General features: G+C 36.6%; 1 protein-coding gene across 2 annotated transcripts in view; it reads right to left on the bottom strand.

The window, feature by feature from the left end:
• Nucleotides 1-27,856, bottom strand: part of PTPN12 (protein tyrosine phosphatase non-receptor type 12) — a 97,720-nt gene that overhangs the window by 58,751 nt on the left and 11,113 nt on the right. Inside the window, exon 2 of one of the 2 annotated variants that reach the window (XM_036760300.1) lies at nucleotides 524-635. The exons of the other annotated variant lie outside the window; for it this stretch is intronic. Coding sequence (XP_036616195.1) covers nucleotides 524-635 — 112 coding nt within the window. The remainder of the gene's footprint in view (nucleotides 1-523; nucleotides 636-27,856) is intronic. 2 annotated transcript variants of the gene reach the window in all.

Below are 27,856 nucleotides of genomic sequence, written 5' to 3'. Positions count from 1 at the left end.
ACAAAACTTTACCCATATCTGAAGGAGACAATTTTTTAAAAATTCTTTAAATAACAAAAACTACTTAAAAGGCACTATGAAAAAATGCATCCTTTCATATCTCTTATGAATGCCTGACAAAGACCAATTCTGCTTATTCACTGTACTACAGGAGCAGTTTTTGGGTTAGTAACAAACCCTTACCACATATGGCAGTAGGGATGCTCTTTGAGCTAGAATACTTCTGGACTGTCACTAATAAAACTTCCTGCTTTCAGAAGCACTAAAAAGTTAGCATTGTAAATTGTTGAAATTCTACTCAACTATATCCCTGAAACTCAATTACAATTCCTACTTTCTTTTCTATTTAAAGACATATTGAAAGTACTCTGATCAAAAAAGTTTAAATTTAGTACATGCCAGGAAGTCAGACTACACTTTAACTTTTTTTTTTTTTAGCCATTCTTTTCCCTCTTCGGTATATAAATGTAAGTAACAGAGAATATCCAATAATTTCACACAAAGAATGCAAATAACTGCTTACTTGCAAACCACAGCACTTTGATACATTGTACTTTATGTATCTTTTTGTTGTACTTAGCATCCATGACTTCTGCTGCTTTGCAAACTGCCATTTGCCTGAAAAAGTATCTATCCTGGACAAACAGAAAAGAAAAGCCCTCATTTTACAAGTGTTATTGCTTCTGTAGGGGACAGGTTAGTTCTTTTGCTCCTCACCACATCCCAAAATTGCATGATGGTAACTGTTATAGAGTTTACCTACTCAAAAAAATGTTTCAAGGACAAACATTCCTTTACTGATTTTCTGTCTTTCCTTCAACTCACCATATGAATGGGGGAAAAAAGCCAACAGATGCATAAACTAAGATGTGAGATGAATGCCATCTGCTAGGCTCTCGAGAGATTTTTCTGGACTTGCCCTCCATCCCCATCCAAAGAATACAATCATATTTTTAAAATTAATAAGATGGAAAAACCTAACTATAATCTTGAACTGAGTGGGAATAAGGCCAATGTGAAATTTCCTACATTTGTGATTTCCTATGGTAGCATACATAGTTCTCAAAGCACACTAATGAATACATTTATAGAAAATGTCCAAAAGGAAAATAGAAAAACACCAAGATACTAATTCATGATTTAATTCAAGAATATTTGCACTAAATTATTATTTCTACACCCTTTTTGCCTTCTTACAAAAAGATGTATCATTTCTGAAATTTATTTCTTCTGTCAACATTTTCTGGAATTTTACATAAGAATATTTTTAAAAGGGTGAAGAGGGGAGAATATTAACAGAAAACATTCGCAAAAAAAAAGGGAAACCTAGCAATTCCTAGCAGTGTTACTGAAAGAGGAAAAAATGCCCAATATATTCTATCATGACTCACCTCCCCCCTCCTACCCTTGCCTAATAGTACTTCATGGACAAAGCAAAAGTTCTCAGAAACTCAACTGCTTCATGTGTATAATAGGAAAGCTAATACTTGCTTTACCTACCTTCAACAAGACTGTTGTAAGAAAAGTGCTATAAAAACTTTAATTCATCAGTCAACAATTAAGCATCTAAATATTTGGTCCCTCCTAATGCTACAATTTTACGATTCTGTGAAGTCCTTTTGAAATGAGGTTAATGTGTGAAAAGGTGCATTATAATCCTTAAAATACTACATGCATATGCTCTGCTAGAATATAATCTAACTGATTATATTCTATAATCCAGGGACTGCTATTTCATTTATGTTTTTGTATTACCAGCACCTAGCACAGTGCCTAGCAAACTCCAAGTACTTAAACATTTGTTGAATTTTGTTTTAAAACATATATACACTATGGCTTTATGCTAGGCACTGGAGATACAAAGGCAGAAATAAAATAGGTCTCTTTTTCATTCAGGAGTTTATATTTTATTGGGGGAAAAAACGCATTTTAGAAGAGTGTACTGCCTGCTTGGGGGGAGGGGACAGGAAAGGCTTCATGTCAAAACTGGTGCTTGAGCAGAGTCTTGAAGGAAGGAAGGCATTCTATGAAAAGGGAGGGGCACAGTAGGGAGGGCAGGGGGAAACAGTCAATAACACCAAGTTATGAACATGAAAAATGATATGCTTTGTATACAGAACAGAACACTATTTTGGCGAGATCTGAGTACCCACAGGTAAAGTAATGTGCAATGAGACAATAAAGAAGGATGGGGATGGGGACAAAGTTGTGAAGAGCTGCAAAAGCTAAGTAAGAATTTATATTTGATCCTATAGGCAATAGAGAGCCACTGTAGTTTGGTGAGTAAGGGAGTTACACAGTCAGATCTTTAAGGCAAATCAGTTTGTAGGATGGGCTAGATGGTTGAGAGACTTGAGGCAAGGAGAATAATTAGGAAATAATTCCATGCAACAGTCCAATCAAGAGGTGATAAACGCCTGAACTAAGGTTGTGGCTTTGTGAGTAGCGAAGGAGCTAGATACAAAAGATGTTATGGGGGTATAAAAAATAAGATTTGGAAACTGACTGGAAATGTCAGATAAGGAAAAGGAAGGAGCTGAGAAACAATCTGAATTTACGAACCTGTGAAATGTTATGATGGTAGAACTCTAAGGAGTAATACAGAAATTCAAGAGAAATATGGTTTGGCAGGTGTGGGAAAGATAACGAGTTCTGTTTTATACATGTTGGGTTTGGATGTGTATGAGATATGCAGATTAAAATGTGTGATATAGGCAGATAATCGGTAGTGCAAGTCTGATGCTTGAAGAACCACAGTTGTAAACAGATCTGGACATTATCTGCAAAGATAATAGTTAAACCTATGAGAGCTCATGAGGTCACCAACAGAGACTGTAGAAGAGAAAAGAAGAGGGTCTAGGACCAGAGGAGCAACTTAGAAGTGAGACAAGTAGAAGAATCATGAAAGGAAAGTCTCATGAAAACCCAGAGGATAAAAAACATCCATTAAAAGGCAGCTAGCATGAAACGCTGCAAAGAAGCATTTAGAAAAGTCCATAAAATGATGTAATGGGAGTAGTGAGAGGTTACATGGTGTTATTTAAGGCAAGGCAAGACATGGCTTCAAATAGTACTTTAGACTACTTTTAACACTGTGACTCCAGAGAAATCAAAATCTCTCTGTATCTATTTCTTCCATTACGGGGTTTAGGTTCAATCAAGTCAACAAGCATATATTAAGTTCCTACTGAATGCCAGGCACCGCTGGTAGGACCTAAGTATACAAAGAGAGGCAAAAAAAATAAAGGAAAAAAATACAATCCCTGCGCTTGAGAGCTTGGCCTAATGAAGGTGGAGATGTGCAAACAAATATATACAAACAAGATACACAAAGGATAAATTGGAAATAATCTCAGAGAGAAGGCACTAGCATTAAAGGAAACCAGGCAAAGCTTCTTGGCAGAAAATGAGACCTTAGCTTAGACTTGAAGAAAGCCAGGAGGTAGAGATGAGGAGGTTTAGAATTCCTGACACCACTGGGGACAGTCAGTAAAAATGCAGAGTCAGAAGACATCAAGTATCCACAACAGTACCAAGGAAATTAGTAACAGAGGAAGGTCTGAAACAAGTTCAGTTTTGAACATGTTAACTTTGAGGTGTATATAGGACATTCTGTTTTAGACATACAATAGCTCATCAAGGATATAAGGCTATAGGTCAGTAGGGGGCTTAAATAAATAGATCTAAGACTCATCTGAATAGAGTAAGTGAATACATGGAAGCTGATGAAATCACCTTAGAGAAGAGATAACATAGAGAACAGGGTCTTGGATAGAGCCTTACAGCACACCCACTGTTAGCAGTCATGACCTAGATGAAGATCCAACAAAGGACCTCTCTTAGGTCCCTTTCAGCCTTAAATCTATGATCCTGAGATGGCTGCTTACTTTATAGAGAGAGAAGGTTCAACTGAGGGGTGACTGTAAACGAGATTATAAAGAGTTTGAAGATTAAAGCACTATACAAGGTGTCTTAGTGCAGTTTAAGGCTTAAATGCTTGGCTCTGGCATTAGTAATAGTAACAGTATTAATATAATACAGATTGCTAAAAAGTTACACAGAAATACACTTGTATAAATCTGCTATTTTGAAATTAAGTAATTTCTCTTACTAACTTACCTAAAATGTTTAAGTCTAAAGTTGTCTTTATAAAAAATGGAAGATTGTTCTTTGAAAAGAAGTTATGGAGTGAGAAATCTATAACCAAATATCTTATTTTTAATACCTAAGAATTGTTTGTGACTCAACCTAGTTTAGAAAATAAATTCTTTTTTTTAAAATTTAATTTAATATATTTAGTTTTCAGCATTGATATTCACAAGAGTTTGAATTACAAATTTTCTCCCCATTTCTACCCCCCCCCCACTCCAAGATGGCGTATATTCTGGTTGCCCTGTTCCCCAGTCAGCCCTCCCTTCTGTCACCCCAGTTGCAAATTCTCTCCCCTCTTCCCTTCCCACCCACCCTCCCTAAGAAGGCAAGCAATTCAACATAGGCCACATGCGTATTATTATGTATAACCCTTCCCCAATACTCATGTTGTGAAAGACTAATTATATTTTGCTCCTTCCTAACCTATCCCCCTTTATCCAATTTTCTCCCTTGACCCTGTCCCTTTTCGAAAGTGTTTGTTTTTGATTACCTCCTCCCCCATCTGCCCTCCCTTCTATCATCCCCCCCTTTTTTTATCTTCTTCCTCCTTCTTTCCTGTGGGGTAAGATACCCAATTGAGTGTGTATGGTATTCTCTCCTCAGGTCAAATCTGATGAGAGCAAGATTCACTCATTCCCCCTCACTTGCCTTCTCTTCTCTTCCTACAGAACTGCTTTTTCTTGCCACTTTTATGCGAGATAATTTACCCCATTCTATCTCTCCCTTTCTCCCTCTCTCAATATATTCCTCTCTCATCCCTTAATTTGATTTTCTTTTAGATATCATACCTTCATCTTCAACTCACCCTTTGCTCGCTCACTCTCTCTCTCTCTCTCTCTCTCTCTGTATATATATACACACACACACATACATATATACATACATACACACACATAGACATATATATACATACACATATATATGCATATTCCCTTCAACTACCCTAATACTGAGGTCTCATGAATCAAACACATCATCTTTCCATGTAGGAATGTAAACAAAACAATTCAACTTTAGTAAGTCCCTTGCGATTTCTTTTTCTTGATTACCTTTTCATGCTTCTCTTGATTCTTGTGTTTGAAAGTCAAATTTTCTATTCAGTTCTGGTCTTTTCACTGAGAAAGCTTGAAAGTCCTCTATTTTATTGAAAATCCACATTTTGCCTTGGAGCATGATACTCAGTTTTGCTGGGTAGGTGATTCTAGGTTTTAATCCTAGCTCCATTGACCTCCGGAATATCATATTCCAAGCCCTTCGATCTCTTAATGTAGAAGCTGCTAGATCTTGGATTATTCTGATTATGTTTCCACAATACTCAAATTGTTTCTTTCTGGCTGCTTGCAGTATTTTCTCCTTGATTTGGGAGCTCTGGAATTTGGCGACAATATTCCTAGGAGATTTCTTTTGGGGATCTATTTGAAGAGGCGATAGGTGGATTCTTTCAATTTCTATTTTGCCCTGTGGCTCTAGAATATCAGGGCAGCTCTCCTTGATAATTTCTTGAAAGATGATATCTAGGCTCTTTTTTTCATCATGGCTTTCAGGTAGTCCAATAGTTTTTAAATTATCTCTCCTGGATCTATTTTCCAGGTCAGTGGTTTTTCCAATGAGATATTTCACATTATCTTCTACTTTTTCATTCCTTTGGTTCTGTTTTATAATATCTTGATTTCTCATAAAGTCACTAGCTTCCACTTGCTCCAATCTAATTTTAAATGTGGTATTTTCTTCAGTGGTCTTTTGGACCTCCTTTTCCATTTGGGTAATTCTGCCTTTCAAAGCATTCTTTTCCTCATTGGCTTTTTGGAGCTCTTTTGCATCTGAGTCAGTCTATTTTTTAAGGTATTGTTTTCTTCAGTATATTTTTCAGTGTTTTTTTGGGTCTCCTTTAGCAAGTCATTGACTTGTTTTTTATGGTTTTCTTGCATCCTTCTCATTTCTCTTCCCAATTTTTCCTCTACTTCTCTAACTTGCTTTTCCAAATCCTTTTTGAGCTCTTCCATGGCCTGGGACCAGTTCATAGAAAATAAATTCTAATTTAGCCCCAAACATACCATCACATAAAATACTGCATAGGTACAAAATTTTTAAAAGGAAATTTCAAACACTATACCTATAAAGTCAGTCAACACTCAGCAGGAATTTAAGTGCTTACTACATTCCAGGCACTGTGCTAGGTACTAGAGATACAAAGAAAGGTAAAAGTAGTTCCTGCCCACAGACTAATGAGAGAGACAACATGTAAATAACTAGGTTCACATCATATATATATGCAAAGTAGATGGAAAGTAACTAGAGAGGGGAAAGTACTAGCTTCTTGGGGAATTAGAAAAAGACCTCCTGGAAAAGATGGCATTTGAATTCAATCTTTGCAGTAAGAATAGTTCCAGAATTTAGCACATAGCCTAACACAGTGGATGTCTAATAAATGATAGTTGACTGACTTCCACCTTTAGTGACAGTAACCATTTGGATCTCAAGTAAATTTTTAAAAAGCATTCTACTAAAAAAGCAACCTGCCATGAAGTTCCATTGAAGTCTTGAAAGCTTTTTATTGGAACCATAGGGCAATCTTGATGTACTTCTGGCACTATGGCCCCTCAGGCAAAAGTTCAATCCACTTGGCGAAAAGAATTCAAACTGCCCTAGGTCTGTTCCAGTGACTCCTGATCCACCATGAGTAAGAAGTAAGAAAGGGAGAGCATTACAAGCATAGGGTATAGTCATTGTAAAGGAAGCGTAAAATGCAACGTACATCAAATAGGCCAGTATCGTTGAATCAGAGAAAGCATGGAGGTGAATAAAGTATAAGAAGCTTAGAGGGGGAGGAATGTACTGGGTTATAAAGAGCTGTAAATGACAAATACGTAGTTTTATATTTGATACCAGAGGTAACAGGGACCCCACTGGAGTTCACTGAAAAGAGTGGTGACTTAGATCTATGTTTTAGGGGAAAAAACTTTAGCAGCTCAGTAGAAGATGGAATGGAGGGGAGAGAACTGAAGAGGGGAGAGCAATAGGGAGGTTAATGAAATAGTATGGGATGAAGTGAGGAGAGCTGTCTGTGTAAAAGGAAAGAAGCAAACATATGTGTAAGGGGAAGCAAAGCAGAAATGAAAATGACAGTATGTCCCCCAACAGATTGGATATATGGGTTGTTGAGATGAGGATTTAGAGATTATGCTGAGATTGTAAGCCTGGGTGACTGGAAGGATGCTCTTGACAGTAAGAGGGAAGTTTTGGGGATAAAGACCCAAGTCTGTTCAACTGAATGAAATGCTGAGGCAGTTCAATACAGTTACCTGGAAATGACATTTGAGCACAGGAAAGAGCTAGACCATTTTTATGAGTTCAGAGAAGAGAATGTTTGAGACTAGTCACTCAAGTCAACAAGTATTTACTTACTATGTGTCAGGCACTGTGCTAAGCACTAGGGATATAAGGCAAAAACAATCTCTGCCCCTAAGGAGTTCACATTCTAATTGGATAGATATATGCAAACAAGATATATACAGAATAAATTGAAGATAATCTCGGGGGAAGGCCACTTACATTAAATGTGACAAGAAATGGTTTCTTGCAGAAGGTGGTAATAAGCTGAGACTTGAAGGAAGCTAAAGGCAGAAATGAGAAGAAAGGAGAGTTCCAAGCATAAAGGAAAGCCAGTGAGAAAATTCATGGGAGTCTGGAGATGAAACATCTTCCAGCAACAACGAAAGCTATACAAAGTCACAGAGAACATGGAGGGGGAGTAAGGTGTGTAAGAATACGGGAAAGGGGCCAAGTTATAAAAGGTTTTAGAAACCAAAGAGTGTGTTTTATATTTGATCTTGAAGGCAAGAGGGAATCAATGTAGTTTACTAAAGAGGTTGACATGGACAGACTTGTGCTTTAAGAAGATAATGTTGATAGCTGGTTGGAGGACAGATTTCGGGCAGGGAGACCAACCATAAGGCTACAGCAACAGTACCTATGTGATGTGACAGTCTGTGTATGGGTGGTATCAAAGTCAAAAGAGAAAGACGGATGAGCGATTTATGAGTGATGTTGGGAAGGCATAATGTAGAGTACTTGGCAACAGAATGTATAGGGGGGTTGCAATGGGGTGGGGGAGGAGGGAGTAAGGATGACCATAAGAAGTATAACACCTCAGTGACTGGGAGGATGGTAATTACCTTGACAATTCTATTGGAAGGTTTGGAAGATGGAAAGGTTTGGGGAGGAAGTAGGACTTTAGCTTAGACTTAAAGGAAGCCACGAGGCAGAGATAAAGAGGTTTGAAAATTCCATGCACTGGAGACAGCAAAAAAGTAAAAAATGCCAGGAGAGATCAAGTGCACTTGTCAGTAGTAGGGAAATTAGGAAGAGAGTCAGGCTAAAAGTAAAGACAACAAGTTCACTCTGAATATGTTGACTTTACTATATCTATGTGACACATCGAGACTACAAATCAGGCCAAGACCTGTTTAAAGAGATCTAAGAATCATCTGAATAGAGAGGATAATTGAATCCAAAGGAGGTAATGAGATCAAGAGGTGAGATAATATGGAAAGAAAGTAAAAGAGGAATGGCCACCTCATGAAAGACTGCAAAAGGGTCAAAGACAATGAGAACTGAGAAATGCCACTGGATTTGAGAATTAAGAAAACTGGTAAGCTATTTTTAAATAGCTTAAATAATGAAGTCAGACACCAGACTGCAGAACTTATGAAGAGAATGAGAGGAAAGAAAGTACAGAAACGGATTAGAGACAGCCTTCTCAAGGAGATTAACCACAAGAGAGACTTTCCAAGTATAGAGATGTGTACAGTTGGTAGGTAGCAGGGAAGCAGCCAATCAACAACAAAAAGAATTAAAGATAGTGGATGACAAAGGAGGTAATCTGCAGAAAACAGGATGCAATGGGATCAAGAGTACATGTAGAAGGGCTCACCTTAGCAAGGAGAAAGACCACCTCTTCACATGAGACAGGATGAAATAGTGGAGGAATGTGTCTAAGAAATGTGAGATGAAGAGGAAGGAAGGAATCTACATTCTTTCAGTAAAATGAGACAAATGGGGGGGGGCGGGAATGAAGAGGCTTAGAAAAACAGCTGTGGTGAATGGGATAGTGAGTTAATTAGGGAGGTATAAAAGGATTGCCTAGCAGCAATGAGAGCCCAGCTGTGCTTATGTAACAGATTTGTAGTGAACCCAGTCAGCACAGTTTCATGCTTTTCCCCAGCTTCATTCAACAACACATGAGTAAGAATGAAAACTGCAGATGGTGGGAGTAAACCATGGTTCAGGCTTAGCAGTGTATGACTGGTGATAAAATAAGGGTGCCAGGGACTCACGATGAGTAGTGTAGTTGAATTTGTTCACCAAGGGTTCAAGATGGTGAAGGAAGGAGAGTGTAAGCCAGTACAAAGGGTAATGGCCTAGGAAAGAATTTGGATATAGAGAGACTGGAGGTTATGGTTAGGACAAAGAACAGAAGTTAGAAGCTGTAAGGGAAAAGTGGAATTATAAAAGTAAAGAAACACCAGCTGAGAGGTATAATGGCGAAAGTAATATAAAATTCAATATTTATTAAAGATTGGGAGTCATCATTTCACAGGAGGAAGAAAAGTACAGTGGAAGAAGTATAGTGAAAGGACCTGGATTTGTAGCTTAGCTGTGTTGATAGCTACCTGGGAAACTTTGTGGAAGCCCATTTTTCTTGTTACTGCTGCTGGTCAGTTGTTTCCGTAGTGTCCTACTCTTTGTGACCCCGTTTGACCCTAGAGTGGTTTGCCACTTCCTTTTCTGGCTCATTTTAAAGATGAGGAAACTTGAAGCAAACAGTTACGTGACTTGCCCAGAGACACATAACTAATTAAGAGTCTGAGGCCACATTTGAACTCAGGTTTTCCTGACTCTAGGCCTGGCAATCTATCTCCTGTGCCACCTAGCTACCCAATCCATTTCTCTAGGAACCTGTTTCCTTACATGAGTAGACTGGAATGGATTACCACCAAATGGTCCATTTCAACTCTCAGTCCACTATTCTGTGATTACATACTTTGGGAAGTAGATGCTAAAATGCTTAATAGTAAAAATAAAAGACAATAGATTTGAAAACATTTTCTCTGAAACTCTTTTCTCTGTTTCCTAAGGTGTCTGAAAGAATCATCACATGGAAGTACAGCACATAATTTATACCAGTTCCAGGTAACTGGCAAGAATCAACGACTATTAAATGTAAAATTACAGCAAATGCTGCTTTCTAAAAGAAGTTTTAAAATTATTCTAATTGAAAAAATAAGATTTTTATGCTTGTCTGAAAGCAGAGCCTTAAAGGCTACCCCAAATTTAAAGCTCTAAAGCTACAAAGTATGATCAATAATCTATGTCCAATTTTTATACAATTGACATAGAAAAGTACTTATACGTACAATTCTCCTCTGCTACCAACTAGCTCTAAGACTTAACTAATTTTATCTTCTTTCAGTCTCAGGTTCTTCATGTATAAAAGTGAAAAGGATAAATCTGATGACAAAGATCCTTCCAGACTTGAAAATCTTGATTCTAAAACTCCTTGAACACCATTATTTCAAATTGAAGGTGATATTGTAAATAACCAAAAAAAAAGAAATTTGTTTCAGAATGTACCTGGAGCACTCTACATCAGTTCAAATATTAAGTATCATCATTCATGAGCAGAGTGCTGCACAGGACACACTGTATGTACCAAGGGAGCAACTAAGTTGACTCAAATAATTAAGGAATATATCTGCAATAAAATGACAAGCCATTTATTAATAAGCACACAAATATTTTATATAATTATTAAGTACCATGAAGAAGTCATATCTACCTTTCTGACCACAGTCAAAAAATACTGGATATCACTAAACCAACTGAGTCAAAAAAAAGATATTCTTCCCTCACCTTAATTAAAAAAAGTCTTAAAGGATATTTTAATAAGCTGCTTATATTTCATATCTTGTTGAAGTACACAATAGCGAGGAGAGTATGTAGAGAAAGTAGAGAATGACCTACTGGTCTGAATATAGGCTTTACTTCCTCCCCTAACTCAAGTGTGTCTTTCACAAAACACTGAGGGCGTTTTTGATGGAGTTCTTAAGAAAATGAAAACAAAACTAATGAAGGTGAAGAAAACAGTAATTAAAAAAAAGAAAAATATAAATATTTCAACTCATAGAAATGCTGAAACAAAATTAGGCCTTTTATTGTAAATATTTTATGTGGTAATTATGTGTAATTATTTTTCAGGGTACACCTATACTTTCTCTTTTCAGAGTTCTCATTTTAGGGGTGTGGCCTATAGTCAAACTAATAAGGTAAGGCAGTATTATCTACTGCAGCCCACGTAATCATTTTCATACATGACTAAGAGAAAAGTGTTTACATCAAGCTCTGCAATGGTTTCTCATCACTAGTTTCCTCCAGTGTCTCCTATTCCTCCCCCAGGCTGAAAAAACTGTCCTCCTAGAAAAGCCTTTTTCTGATACAATTAAAATGACAAGCTTATTTAGGTTCTACCCTCTTTAAATTCTGCAAATCAGATCTTTAGTTTACCTCTTAATATGTTATGGTTAGTTTGTCTTGGGCAGGGAGGGCAACAAACCAACTGCCTTCGGCCTAATTAAACTTACTGATTTGCTTATCAAAACTGACAAGTTCTTTATAAAGTACTAGCCATACTTCTACAGAAATGATTTTTATCTTCTTAAGACTTTAGAATTCCCTTCCCCGCCCCACACACACACCTGTGAAATTTAAGATACATTCTCGAGGAAACTCATGACAAAAACTTGCAATGTTAACCTAGGAACTGAAGCTTCATACTCTCCCCCCACTCCCACCAAAACGATCTGAGTATCTCGGTAGGGTAAATTAAATGAAAAAAAAAATTAGCTCAAATGCTATCTAAAATCAGAATTTTGAGAGGAAATAAAGAGAAACAATGGGGTGGGAAGGAAAAAGGCCAGACGATCTAGTCCCCAGCTTAACCACAAGGTGGCAGGAAGAACAGCAATCTCACCCCAATCAAGGGAACACAGGACACAACTCTTCCCTTTAAACTTGATTCTCTCCATGGACCAAAAAGTATAAATTCATAAATAGTAACTGTGTTCCTGTAAAGCAAGCATTCTCTAAATCTCAGGGAGCAAAAAATTAAGTAGCATGAAAAAAGTTAGGGGGTTTTCCAAACAAAATTCAAGATAATGCATACTAGTACAAAATGACAGATGGATCAAGTTATTAATTCTATTCAACATTTTAAATGCCTTCTCTCTCTCATATATATAGGGAGGGGGGCAGTTGGTTCAGAGCTATGAAATCATTTAAGGAGCAAGAGAATCATAAGCCTGAGAGTCATGTTCCCAATTGTCTATGGAGGTTATATGTTGCACAGAAACAATTTTATATGACTGCCTCAGAAAAGCCTAATTTGACAAAACAACTACACCGCGATATATTTCCTGGACAAGTCATTCAATAAATGTTACCATTCTTTGTCTCCTTTGGTACTTGAATTTCATGCCCCTCCCAAATATAAACATACATTGGTACTAGTTTCTATTTTCTGTATTTTCTTCTGAGTCAATGCTGCATGCTGCATCATCATTAATGCTGCTACCTTCCTTTGTCCTCCCTTACAAATTCATATCTACATGTCAAGGTAGGTATTTCAATGTGCTTTATTTGGACCATCTCATTTAATTATAACAACCCTATAAGAGTAAATATTCCAGGTAACACAATCTTTTTACAAATAAGTAAACAGAGGTCAAAAAAGTCAAACGACTAGCCAAGAGCCAAAAAGCTAAAGTCAGAGGTAGAAGTGAACCCAGGTCTCCCTAAAAATGAACCCATTCCGTTAACTGTTTTTACCTGCCTCACCACTCAAAGTCTCCAACTCCTTGCAATCTGTTTTCATGAATACAGATGTACAATCTAATCCATCTAATCCACCCCCCTCATTGTACAGATGAAGAAAATCAATCACAGAGAAGTTAAGTGACTTTCCCAAGGTCACAGAGTTACATCAGGTGGGAATTGAACCCAGGTCCTGAATCCAGAACCAGCATTCCACCATACTATTTTATTGAAACATGACTCTTTAAAAAGAATAATGATAATTATTATCATTTGATATTTGATTTTCCCCAATTACATGTAAAAACAATTTAACATTCTTTTAAAAAAAAATTCTGAGTTTCAAATTATCCCCTTAATTTGATATAGGTTACACATATGTAGTAGCCATGCAAAACATATTTCCATTTTTGTCATGTTGCAAAAGAAAAGGAAAAAAAGAAAAATGAAGTTTAAAAATGTCTGCTTCCATCTGCATTCAGACTCCATCAGTTCTTTCTCTGGAGACAGACAGTATTTTTCATCAGAAGTCCTTGGGAACTGCCTTGGTTCACTGTATTGCAGAGAACAGCTAAGACATTCACAGCTGATCATTACATAATATTGCTCTTACTCTATACAATGTTCTCTTGGTTCTCATTTCACTTTGCATCAGTTCATCTCAGTCTTTCCAGGTTTTTCTGAGAACACCCTGCTCATCATTTCTTATAGTATAACAGTATTCTATCACAATCATGAGACAACTTGTTCCGCCATTCCCCAATTGATGAGAATCCCCTCAATTTCCAATTCTTTGCCACCGGTACAAAAGCTACTATAAATATTTTTGTACTTATAGGTCCTTTTCCTTTCAGTTTTTTTTTTTAATCTCTAGTACTAGTGGTACTGCATGGTGTATAGCCCTTTTGCCATGGTTCCAAATTGCTCTCCAGAACAGTTGAATCAGTTCACAATTCCACCTGCATCAGTTTCTCAGTTTTCCTATATCCCCTCCAACATTTGTCATTTTTCTTTTCTGTATATTAGCCAATCTGATAGGTGTGGGGTGATACCTCAGAGTTGTTTTAATTTACATTTCTCTAATCAATAGAGATCTAGAGCATTTTCATATGATTATAGATAGCTTTGGTTATTTTGTCTGAAAACTGCCTATTCATATCTTCTGACCATCTCTCTACATATTTGAGAAATGAGGTTTTTATAAGAGAAAGCTGTGAAAAATTTTTTCACAGTATGATTACTGTATATTTCCCTCCAGCCTATTTTTCTCCCTTGTTCATCCTCTCTCCTTTTACACCTTTGTCCATCCTCCAAAGGAAACAAGGCTCTTTCAAAGATCATTAAAGACCTCCTCTTTATTATCAAATGAAATGTCCTTTTTTCAGTCCTCATCCTCTGTAATCGACACCTGTGACACCACTTTCCTTTTTAACTATCTTTTTGTTTCCACAACATTTTCTTCACCAGATTCTCCTCTTATTCACGTGGCCCACCCCTTCTTCATCTCCTTTGCAAGCTTTATCCTCTACTTAGCACTTAAAACATTGGTTCTTGCTCTGTTCCTCTCATCTTCTCTTCATACTTTCTCTACCCTGAACAACCTCATACACTCCCATGGCTTCTTTATCAGCCCTAGGCAGATGAGTACCAAGTATTTCTAATTTCCCCAGAGCTGTATTACCAAATCTCAAACTGAACTACCACAAGCCCCTCAAAAACAGAATGTCTAAAACTCTATGTCACTTCCCAAATTTCCTTCTCCCTATAACTCCCCCCTTTTCTAATTCCTAAAGTTCAACCAACGAGATCACTCAGGCCAAAAATGTCATCTTTATTGTCTCCCACTTCAAACCTAATGTGTTATTGAGTCCTGGGATTCTACCTTAACACTAGCTCTACAGTGAGAATTCATTAATCCAGATGAAAACTGTTCCCTTTTTTCTTTTCACGCTGTAACCATACAACTTCAGGTCCTTACTATATCACATACCAATTACTAGACAGCCCCTAATTGATATTCCCAACTCCAATACCTCTCTTGTAAGTTATACTTCACAGTACTGTGTGTAATCTTTTTTTTAATACTACTCTAGTCAGTCCAAAGACTACTTATGGCCTGCCACTGTTTACTGAATATAAATTCTCTATCCTTGCATTTAAGGTCCTTTATAATCTGGCTCGAATCTACCTTTCTAGGTCTGCTTCACTATTCTTCTTATTCCAATATTATATATCTTCCTTTAAGAGAATCTGATTTATTTCTTCTCTTTCATTTTGGACAGCCAAAAGTCAACAGTGCCCTGAAGATCATATCTAATTAATAAATAACTGATGAACTGATTTGAGCTATTAATTCAGTACCATCTCCAGACTTAATGCATTCTTAATGTTCAGAGAAGATGGGTTAAAATAATATTGTAATTACAGAACCACCTTTAGAATGTGTATGCTACAACAGGGCCATTTACAATTATCCTTTATTGCTTAAGTCCTTGAAAGTTTTAATATGATGAGAGGGTATAAAATCATCATGATAGAGAGGGTATAAAAAAATGGTTCAGGAGACCTGGATTCACATCCTGCCTGTAACATGTATTAATTGTGAAACCTTGGTTTTCAGAACCTTGATTTCCTCAAGTCTGTAAAATCAAGCTAATAATCCTCAGACTTATCAAACCTCATGAGGCTTGACAGAACTGTTATGCAACATGCTTAAAAAGCAAAACAAAAACAACTTAGTGGCTATTTCCCCAAATAGGTGCATCTTCCTCCAAGATGACATAGATTTTTTTAATGCAAGCCAAGTGGTAAAATTAAAGACTAAAGTACCTTGGTCTCTTTTTTTCTTTTCTCTTCTTTTATTTACATATTGAAACTATGTAAAATTTTAAAGTTCCTATTTTCTCAAGGTTCTAATCTTAAACACAAAATTAATAAATCACACTAACGTCATGTTCCCTGGCCAATATTCTTTACCATTCTGATTTTTGATGAGGTAAGTGTTAATACTGAAGAAGCAGCAGTAATGATCTAAAGCACATGTAAACAATCTTATTATGACAGAATCTCAAAATCTAAGGTTGATTCTAGAAAAGGAGAAATTATCCAAGGGCATCAAAGTTTTTAGTGTATGAGCTACTAAAAAAATACAAAATATACTTAACTTACCCAGAAATCTGGGGTGAAGACAGAGATGTCTTAAAATACCATATGACTTAATGTTATGCCATTTGATATCCATCTACTAGAACTTACTGCATAAAAATTTTGCAGAATCTTAGTCTTTAGAAAGAAGAACAGCACATAATATGAGTTTAAAAGAAATTTCCTCAAGTGATGAAGCCCTTCAGATGCTTGGTGTTCTTATATGCAGTTGATAGTGCACTGACTTTATTCAACAGAACTGGCATTTAACCTCAGGCTCTGTGACTTCAAGTTGAGTTGGATTGTTACACTACTCTATATAATAAGTCACCTGGAACTAAAGTGGAACTAATTTTCCTATCTTCCCATTAGATATTCCCCCATATCACTGAGACTCATAAGACACAACATTTAGAATATATGAACGTATACCAAGCTTAAGGCTGTATTTTATAAAGTCAGCCTATGAAAAATTATTTAAACGCTTAAACTAAGGAGTCATATAACAGTAGGAAAACATTTAAGACTATAAACCACAAAATCCTACCCCTCCTGATATTCCCTTTAACTAAAAAGAAAAGCTACTTTAGATTCATAGCTAAAAAAAAATTTGAATTATCGCTGCTAGAAAAATTAATAATACTAACAACTTTTCTTCATAACTTCCATGACCAAGACAGTCCAAAATGAAGGAAAACAGATCAAAATAGATTGTCACAAGATACACAAATGGCAAATCAGTGTATTAGTATCTTCCACCAACAGTGTACACCTTTAATTAGCTGATTTGAAAGCTTATTCACTCAAAGATGTCATGCTGATGATGACATATATGGATGTTAAAGACTGTGCATATTAGAGATAATAAGATCATTATTTTGCCTCAGTCTCTTCAACTATATACAAAAACTGTCATTAATTGCCAGAATTTCTATCTCTGCTTCTTATAATACATTATCTTGATACTGTTGCCCAAAGATTATTTTTTCAGACCCGTTGCACTAGTCTGTATGCCAACTTCGTGAAATAATAAATTTTTTAAACTGGATATTTCAATTTAAAAACATACTAAAATAAGCACCTTTGCACCTATTGTGTGCAAGATATGTATAAACAATAACATCATACAAAATCATATCAACAAGGACAACAATGAAATCCTAAGTGACCTCAAGGAATTTCTATTTTACTGGAGTAGGGATGGGTGGTTATGAGAAGAGATGAAGACGGACACACAATTAAGTATCATACAAAGTTAAAGGGTGCTTGAAGCAAAGGAGAGATCAGACAAAATAAATACTCTAGAAGAATGGCATTTAAATTAGGGTCTGTGAAATTTTTTTGAAACATTTTGAAGAGTTAATTTCAATATAATTCATTTCCTTTGTATTTTGCTTTGTACATTTAAAAACATTATTCTCAGAAGGAGTTCATAGGCTTTACCAGACCTCTAAAAGGTTCTATGACGCTAAGAACCTCTGCTTTAGGAATATTTAAGGAAAGGACAATAAGGTTAAATAGAAGAAGCGGCATCCCAACTTGAACTCTGGAGAAAGATGGACTAATCCAAAAGGAAGGAAAGAGGAAGGAATGCATTCTAGGCATCCAGAACAGCTTGTGTGAATGCAATGAGGTAGGAGTCATCAGGTTTGAGTTAACTCCACAAAGCACTGTGTGGAAGATTTGGCCAGGGATTCAAATTCTCTATCACTTCCTATCTATATGACTTTGAGCAAGTCTCACAATCTCTACGGGTCTCAGCTTTCTCATCTGTAAAGGACAGGGCTGGACTAGTTGATTTCTGTGCTCTTTCCTTCTCCAAATCTATGATCCTGTTTGTAAAGTAGTTCTGTCACACACACACCCCCATAAACAGGTTAAGTAAGAGATCATGGGAAAGGGGTTGGATTACTACCAAGTGAGGAAAAGATAAGTAGTAGTAGGTGGTACTCGACCTGAGCTTTGAGGGAAGCTAGGGGTGCAGAAACGAAAGAGTGCATTCCAGGACCAAGAGACTCTAGAAAGGCAAAGAGATGGAAGTGATGGGGTACAGGATCTGGGAGCCCCCTTGAATTCTCCTTCGACCTTCCCACTAGATGAGGTGTTTGCCTGAGGCCATAAGCCTTTCATTATTGCTAGGTTCAAATCTCTAGGCTAGGTTACTCTTGACCTAGCCTAGTCCTCCACTGTCTGGCTAGTTTCAGTGTCTTTGCCCAAATCTGTTACCCTTAAACTAGGCTAGCCCTACATAGTCTGTTATCTCCAGGTAGCCTTCAGTTACTTCCCACCCTTAATTCATTCTCTTGGTTCCTGGAGTATGACCTCAACCCAGTCCCATCAAGCTCCTCCTTAGACTCCTCCTCAAGACCCTCTCTAAACCCCTCCTCCCCACACCCCAGGACCACCCTAGATCCATCCCACAATCTTCCTGTATATAAGTTTCATCTTGCCTTGCTTAGCTGTGTCAATGTAGCACTGCCTTCATGAAGTTGCTGTTGCTGTGAAGATCAAATGAGATAACCTATAAAGTGCTTTGCAAACCTTAAGGCATTATTTAAGGCATTATATTATATATATTATATATATAATGGTACATAATATATATATAACTATTATTAAATACAAGAATTAGTAATTACACAAAAACAACAGAAATAGCGGTTTTCTTCTTGACCATCTATAACACACTAGCCAATGAAGACTCAACAATAATTTGTAAAAATTATAGAATTTAAGCTATTCAGTAGTAAATACCTTCAGCAGTAGATCTATGATTTTGCTATCCACTAATATATCAACTATAACTTTTAACCTTGTGGTACGGGTTAAAATGTGCTGAACTAGGTAATTACATATCATTTAAAATTTTCTTGAACTTAACTGCCAACTCTCAAAATATATATATTTTATTGAAAATGTGCTCCAATTCAATTTGACTTAGGGATAGGGGCTGAATCTGTGACTTGACTGGTAGAGGGAGCTCCTAGCGAAGAACTTTCTCCACTAATGCAGAGCCTCCCCTTTTTAGCAATTTTTAAAGAGTCGCCTAGAACACTGAGAGGTTAAGTGATTTGGCCAGGGCCATATAACTAGCAGGTATCAGAATCAGAACTTGAACCTAGGTCTGCCTGGTTCTGAGACCACTATACCAGATCCACTATACCAGAGCTGACTCTAATTCAATAATCATTTTATTAAGTGCCTATTATGCAAAACAAAGGAAAGGCTTGAAGCCAGGTCCAGTGAATAAGGTGCCAGCAAATAACGTGCCTTGAAGTCAGGGAAACCTGGGTTCAAGTTCTGTCTCTAATATATACTAGTAACATATATCTCTATTTGATGCTGGACAAGTCATTACATCTCTCAGTGCCGAGACCTCAATAGGTCTCAATTTCTTCATTTACAAAATAATTAGTTGGGTTAGATAAAGTCACTCTTTATTCTGCTTCAGTTAAAATTTCAGTACCATATATTGTTATCAGGAACTATTTTATTAATTATATATACTTTAATCATCTCAAATCACAGAAAATTTGTCTCAAAAATAAGATCAGTTCCTAGTAGAATAAATGAAAAAGCCAAAATGAGAAGAAAAAGTAACTTAACAATATTTTAAAGGTAAGTTCTTTGTAAAAACAGAATAAATATAAAAATATCATTTAAAAAAGACAACTTTCTTCTCTTTCTTAATTGGACATCTCTCATATCTGTAACAACTTCTCCACTCATAATTTACCACCCTATTTCAGGCACTCAAAACACCTCTTACATATACTACTGCAATAGCTTCCTAATCGGTTTTCCTCATCTCCCTTCTATCCATTCTATCTTCCATACAATGACTGAGATGATTTTCCCTAAAACAGAGAATTGACCATACTACTTCCTACATCAACTCTAAAACCTTGAGGATTTTATATAAACTATTGTTTAAAACCCTTCACAAGCTGCTTCCAACCTTGATTTTCCACCTTAAAGGACATTACTCCCCTTTATACACTATATGGTCCAGCCAAACTGGCCTTCTTACTATTCCTTACCCACAATTTATCTGCTACCTCCAACATCTTTGCATGACTGTATCCTATGCACTCCTCCTCACATGCACCTCTGAGAATCCTTAGTTTCTTTCAATGTTCAACTTCACCTTCTACACGAAGCCTTCACTGGCCTTCTATAACTAGTACCCCTGCAAAAATTTAATTTTCATATATTTACCTATGTACATGTCTCTCCTAAAGGAGACAGAGTTCAATGAAGGCAAAGAGGGCTTCATTTTTATCTTGTTGATAAATTAAAAGTAAATAAATAATGCTTCAAGTAAAGGCATTTACAACAGCCTTTTAGCTATTGCTACACAATGGGTACTCAAGTGACTATATTTCTGGTCAGGTATCCATAGCTGAGAACACATTAAAATAAGAAAAACTAAAAGGGCATAGGGGGAGAAGTCTAGTAGAAGGAAACTCTCTTCTCCGCATCTTTCCTTTAAAATAGCACAAATGTCCCATTTCCATCAAGTGAGGCATCTCTTACTAGTTGGTTTCACCACAGCCAAATGAACAGTTTGGCAATGATTAATATAGAAAATTCAACCCCCATGAAGTTAGATCTCTCTCTTTCAAGCCTACTTCTAAAAGAGTCAATAATTCCAAATGCGCCTTTAGTGAACAGTGACCACAAATAAATAACTTCAAGCAAGACTGAAATATGAATTATGGAACACTATAAATTCTTAACCAGCTCCTGCTTCCTTGAGTGTCTATAGCAAAGGTATAAAGTTCTAACTGTATAATAAACAGTTTTGGGTTCACAAGGACCAGGTTCATATCCTGGTGGGGCATGCTGACCCCAAGGCTCTTCTCCTGGTCTCTAGCTATTATGTCCCTATCTCACAGCCCTGGAGAAAACTTCTTAAAGTTTAAGTTTGCCTCTTATCTTGGGTTAGGAATTAAAAGGGATCTTTCCAGAAAGGCACGTGATGTACACAAAGTAGATCAGATATAGGACAGTTATTTCCTCTACTACCAAAGAAATGCTTAAAACACAGGAGACAAAAGCATGCCCTAATACTTAAAACATAAAATAGTAAATTATAACAAAGGTATCACAGAAGGCCACAAACAAATATATAATAAGCACATGAAAGGTATTAAGGGCTTACAGATTAAGCAATTATAAAATACCAGAGACCTATATGAAGACCATTTCCAAACCGTTTCTGGGCAAAAAAATCAAGGAACAACTGGAGAAATGGAGAGATAACCCTCTGCTAGATGCCAGGTTAGGCAAAGAGAATATAAATGTCAATACTTCTTGAACTGATTTACAAATTTAATGTCATAAATGCCAAAACAAAACAAAAATATAGACATAAAGTTCATTAAAAAAAACAGAGCAAAAATATAGACATAAAGTTCATTAAAAAAAAACAGAGCAAAACAGGAAAAGAGAAAAGGTAAAATAGGATTTGCCTTAGACTACATTTGTATTTCAACAAAGTAATCATAAACTTTTTTTGGGGGGGGAAGGGGGGCTTAGATACAATAAGATAGAAGAAAACAGATTCCAGAAATAGAACCTGATAAAAATGAGGCAAGTATTTAATAAGTTCATGTCTAAGGAACATTGGGGAATATAAATAGTAAAAACTGTTGAGAAATCTGGCTAGCTGTAAGAGGAAAAAAATGGATCCCTACCTCACACAACTACAGTAATTCAGTCAATGATCTAAATATATATCACTTAAAAACTGGGGGGAAAGAAAACTGCATTTTTCTCAAATATAAAGAGGAACCTTTTGTATCAAGGAGAGGAAATTATTGCTAACAAAAGTTGATGGATTTAACTAAAAAAAAGATAAAAGAATTTTGCATAATAAAGCACTAATCTCAAAAAAAAAGCAAAAAGTGACAAAAACATGTGCAGATAAAATAATCTATCACATAAAAGTTTTCACACAATTATCTAAAGCAAACTGGTTCTTATCTATAATAGTACCACACGTACCCCCAATGAAGAAACAGGCAAAGTATAACAAGAGAAAATAGAACCATGAATTATTGTACTTTAGTTGTTGGGATATACCGCTACTATATACCAATGTGTCTAAATATCTCCCTCAGCACCTAGTAACACAAATATTTTCATTTATGTCCCTCAAGATCACTGGTTGAAGAGAGTTTGCAATACTCCTTGTTCCCCACTGTCATTTCCAGGTTCTACTTCTACAGCCATCATTTGGTAACCTCTCCTCTTTTAAGATCCACTCAAAATCTACCACCCAATCAAAATTCTGGTATCTGCTGCCAATGACTCACAGGACACTCCCCTTCTTTCCACAATGATGTCATTGTGGGAGGGAGAGAAGGTAAATGTTGATTGAGAATGCGTACATGTATAATTTTTAAAAATAATAATCTTGAACTATTACAAAAATCAATCAATAAACAGCCTATCAGTATTTTATCACTCCTTCAAATCCTCAGAGAATAACAATGATCTATTTCAAAATGACAATTTTTTAAAATCTCAGTGATTTTCTTGGTTTTCCTATATCCTCTATTTACTCTGTCACTTATGGTGAAAAAAGAATACATCAGTTTCTTTCTGGTCACTAAGAGCTGTGATCTCTGTTCTGGTACATGTGAAAATATCCTGCTCTGATTCAGCTTCCCACGTTTATCTGAAAGTGCTCAGTAGTTAAGATCTATTTAAAAAATAAATGACTTTGGTTTTATAGTGAATCCTCTTTTTAGGTTGTGCTGCATATGTTGAACCTTTTTTTGTCTTTATGAATTTAAGTTCAAAATGAATAAACAATTAAAATTAAAATGACTTGGGATTAAAATTTAAGTTCAGAAAATATAAAAGGATTGCCAAGAGTGTACTAAGCAGTGTAAGAGGGAAATTGATAAATTTTGACAACAGAAATAATTTAATTCTAGCAAGGAATGTGATTTTTAATAATTGCCAAACACATCACACTTTACTACTACATTCCCAAAATACCTAAGTTGCCCAATTTGTAAATAGCTAAAGATTTTAATTTTATAGAAGTCTTACAAAGAAAAGCTAAAATATTCCTTAATTCACAGAATTTAAAAGGGTTGTAGATGAAAAGGGTTTGACATCTTCCTTGATATTTATAGGATCATAAATTTAGAACTGGAAGAAACCTCAGAAGTCATCTATTTCAACTCTTTTATTTTACAAGTTAACTGACTTGCCCACAAGTTCACACAGGAAGGAAATTACAGAGCCAAGATGAAGTTCTACTTTTTGAAGATAAAGAAATCAAGACCAAAAAATTGAAGTGACTTATCCAGGATAAATATCACTCTTAAATGATGGGATCCATGACTTGGAGCAAATTTTAAAATTCCTTGTCCAGTGTTCTCTCAACTATACATTGAGGACAAGATGAACGTATGTGAGTTCACTTTTCCTATACTTTCCTGTCAACAGATTAGGAAATTTGCCTGTGTAATAAAAAAATTTTTTAAGTCAGATTGTGGGGAAACAAACTCTCTACTATAAGCAAACTACATACTCCTGCTTCAGAATGCTTGTTTTAATAGACTTGAAAGCAGAACATCAACTCATTGCAAGACATTTCTACTTCTCTCAATCACCTTTTCCCCCATCTCAACTAAAATTTCATTGATATAATTTCTTCAACAGAAGTAGAGTACAAGATCTTCTTTAACAGCCTTAGATATCTAGGGCATTGAAGAATTAAATCTCTTGCCAATGATCATCTAGCTAGTTTGTGTGTCAAAGACCCAAAAATAGTCTTGCTAACCATTAACTATACCACAATGCCCCACTCCTTTTAAATCACTCAGATTAATAAAATCATTCATCTAGGAGCTTCCAATTTTGACCTCCACAATGGGCCGTTGAAAATAATACTGAAAATGCCCAGAGTCAGGAGATGGAATGTTTTGTTCTAAGAACAGCAAGAAGACAACTAATCAACGCATCGAAGAGTAGTGGTGGAATGTAACAAGACTGAAAAGGGGAAGGGGATGCTGGTGTGTAAAGGGTTTGGATCACCAAACAGTATTGTATAGTTGATCCTGCAGGGGACAGGGAGTCAGTAGAGATTATCAAGTGGTATGGGGAAAGGGGAAAGTGTGACATGATTGGGTCTGTGCATTAGGTGTAGCTGAAGAGAAGATGGACTGAAACAGGAAAAGACTGGTAGCAAGCCCACACAAAGGCAGCTTCTTGCAATAGCCAGGTCTGAAATATGACAGCATCAGAGGAGAGAAGGAGGCAGATACTCACAGGCCTTGACAACGGATTAGAGGAAGAGTTGAGAATGACTCCTAGGTTGCAAGCCTGGGAAGACTGGAGATGGCGGTACCTTCGACAGTAATAAGGAAGTTTGAAAGGGGGCGGCTTTTGGAATTTTGGACATATTGAGCTGAAGATACCTACCAGACATCTACTTTGAGTTGTCTAATATGCAGTTGGAGATTCAACACTGGAGGTCAGTCAGGATAGAGAGACAATAGTTGACTCCATGGGAGCTAATGAGATCACCAAATTAAAAAATATAGGAGGAAAAAAAAAAGAGCCCAGGACAAACTACTGATGAGCAAACTCTGACCAGATACATTTCTAACTTAAGCCAGTTTGTCCCTCCTTAGGAAGCCTGGTAGCCCACTGCTCCTGAGGACTCATCAAAAATGTTTGTTTTTTTTTATTTTAAATTTTTATTTTTATCATTTAATATCATTTCTACCTTCCCTCCCACTCCAAGATGGCATATATTCTGATTGCCCCATTCCCCAGTCTGCCCTCCCTTTTGTGACCCTGCTCCCCCCCATTCCCTTTTCCCTTACTTTCTTGTAGGGCAAGACAGATTTCTATACCCCATTGCCTGTATATCCTATTTCTCAATTGCATGTAAAAACAACTTTTTTTTGAGCATTTGTTTTTAGAACTTCGAACTCCAAATTCTCTCCCTTCTTCCCTTCCCACCCACCCTCCTTGAGAAGGAAAGCAAGTCAACATAGGCCACACATGTATCATTATGCAAAACCCTTCCACAATAATCATGTTGTGAAAGACTAACTATATTTCCCTCCATCCTATCCTGTCCCCCTTTATTCAATTTTCTCCCTTGACCCTGTCCCTTTTCAAAAGTATTTGTTTTTGATTACCTCCCCCCCCATCTGCCCTCCCTTCTATCATCCCCCCCCTCTTATCCCCTTCCCCCTGTACTTTCCTGTGGGCTAAAGTACCCAATTGAGTGTGTGCTATTCCCTCCTTAAGTCAAATCCGATGACAGCAAGATTCACTCATTCCCTTTCACCTGCCCCCTCTTTCCCTTCCAACAAAACTGATTTTTCTTACCACTTTTACATGAGATTATTTACCCCAATCTCTCTCTCCCTTTCTCCTTCTCCCAATATATTCCTCTCTCATCCCTTAATTTTTTTTTAGATATCATCCCTTCATATTCAATTCACCCTGTGCCCTCTGCCTATATATACATATATGTACATATATACATACATATGTATATTCCCTTCAATGACCCTAATACCGAGAAAGGTATCATGAGTTACAAATATCATCTTTCCATGTAGGAATGTAAACAAAATGGTTCAACTTTATTAAGTTCCTTATGATTTCTCTTTCCTGTTTGTTCACCTTTTCGTGCTTCTCTTGATTCTTGTATTAGGTCAGATTTTCTATTCAGCTCTGGTCTTATCATCAAGAAAGCTTGAAAGTCCGCTATTTTATTGAAAAATCCATATTTTGCCTTGGAGCACTATACTTAATTTTGCTGGGTAGGTGATTCTTGGTTTTAATCCTAGCTCCTTTGACCTCTGGAATATCATATTCCAAGCCCTTCGATCCCTTAAGGTAGAAGTTGCTAGATCTTGTGTTATCCTGATTGTATTTCCACAATACTCGAATTGTTTCTTTCTGGCTACTTATGATATTTTCTCCTTGACCTTGGAACTCTGGAATTTGGCTAAATTTCTAGCAGTTTTCCATTTAGGATCTCTTTCAGCAAGTTATTGGTGGATTCTTCCAATTCCCATTTTACCCTGTTTCTAAAATAAGAGGGCAGTTTTCTTTGTTAATTTCTTGAAAGATGATGTCTAGGCTCTTTTTTTGACCATGGCTTTCAGGTAGTGCAAAAATTTTTAAATGGGGGGGGGGGGGGCCAAGATGGCAGCTGGAAAGCAGGGACTTGTCTAGGGCTCTCCCCCAGGACCCTTCAAACACCTATTAAAAATGGCTCTGAACTAATTCTAGAACTGCAGAACCCACAAAATAGCAGAGAGAAGCAGGGCCAAAGGAATGAAAAAGTGCAAGACAATGTGAAATATCTCATTGGAAAAACCACTGACCTGGAAAATAGATCCAGGAGACATAATTTAGTCTATTTTTTAAGGTGTTATTTTCTTCAGTATTTTTTTTCAGGGGGTGGGGGGGTGGGCGGCTCCTTTAGCAAGCTGTTGACTTGTTTTTCATGATTTTCTTGCGTCACTCTCATTTCTCTTCCCAATTTTTTCCTCTACTTCTCTTACTTGATTTTCCAAATCCTTTTTGAGCTCTTCCATTGGTTGAGATCAATTCATATTTTTCTTGGAGGCTTCTGATGTAGGCTCTTTGACTTTGTTGACTTCTTTTGGCTGTATGTTTTGATCTTCTTTGTCACCAAAAAAGCAACCATCCAGGCCGTCTTGGGCTAGAGACTTGTTTCCCACTGTTATTTGTGGGTTCTGTACGTCTATAATTTGTTCAGAGCTATTTTTTACAGGTGTTTGGAGGAATTTGGGGGACAGCTTAAGTGAGTCCCTCTTTTTCAGCCACCATCTTGGCTCTGCCCCTCGGACTCCTCATATTTATGCCCGAATGTGGTCACCTAATGATGCATTTTAACCCTTCTGTACACCAGAATTCCAGAGCCCTGATCACCATCCTCACCATCCCCACTAGCAAGAATTACAGGCACATACCACCACTCCCAGAAAAGTTCTACTGTAACACTCAAGAGATAATGCTTTTAAACACTCTTAAGGCCACAATTTGGAAACAAATTCATCAGATCCTATTTTATGATGTACAATATATTCAATTTATTGTTCAAACATTTCATAGAAATTAATACAAGGAACTCAGGCTATGTAATAATGAATTGTTTTTATAACAAGTATCATTTAAAAAAATTATGGCAATTATTTCATAAGAATTAAGCAATAGGCACTGGTTCCATAAAAAACAAGTTTTTCATTATCAATACCCTCTTCTTGGTTGAGAAAAGTTTAATTTAGGTTATCTTTTTAGTTCCATTTAGCAAACCGAATCTTACTTTACATTCCACTAGTACTGTTCTTTATAATTTCAATCTTTCTACAATAGTTTTTTCCTTAAAGCTACTAAGTTCTCTTCAGACACCCCATTTTACTATTGTGTTTTTACTTTAGTATTTTGGACTATGCGGGGAAGGGTGATGGAAAGGCTCAACTAACTAACCACACTGCCTCAAAATTTTAAAAACTGAATATAAAACCAGAGAACCAAGCAATTTCCACATATTGAACAGGGCTCAGAACCCTTTCTAGCCCAACTCATACACAAACAAGAATTTCCTCTTTAATTCACAGTTGACAAGTGAGCATACAGCCTTTAAAGACTTCTAGTGATAAGTTTTTCCTTACAA

This window comes from Trichosurus vulpecula, chromosome 5 (assembly GCF_011100635.1).
Source record: "Trichosurus vulpecula isolate mTriVul1 chromosome 5, mTriVul1.pri, whole genome shotgun sequence".
In the NCBI taxonomy this organism is placed as follows: domain Eukaryota; kingdom Metazoa; phylum Chordata; class Mammalia; order Diprotodontia; family Phalangeridae; genus Trichosurus; species Trichosurus vulpecula.
This window is presented reverse-complemented; position numbering and strand designations above follow the sequence as displayed.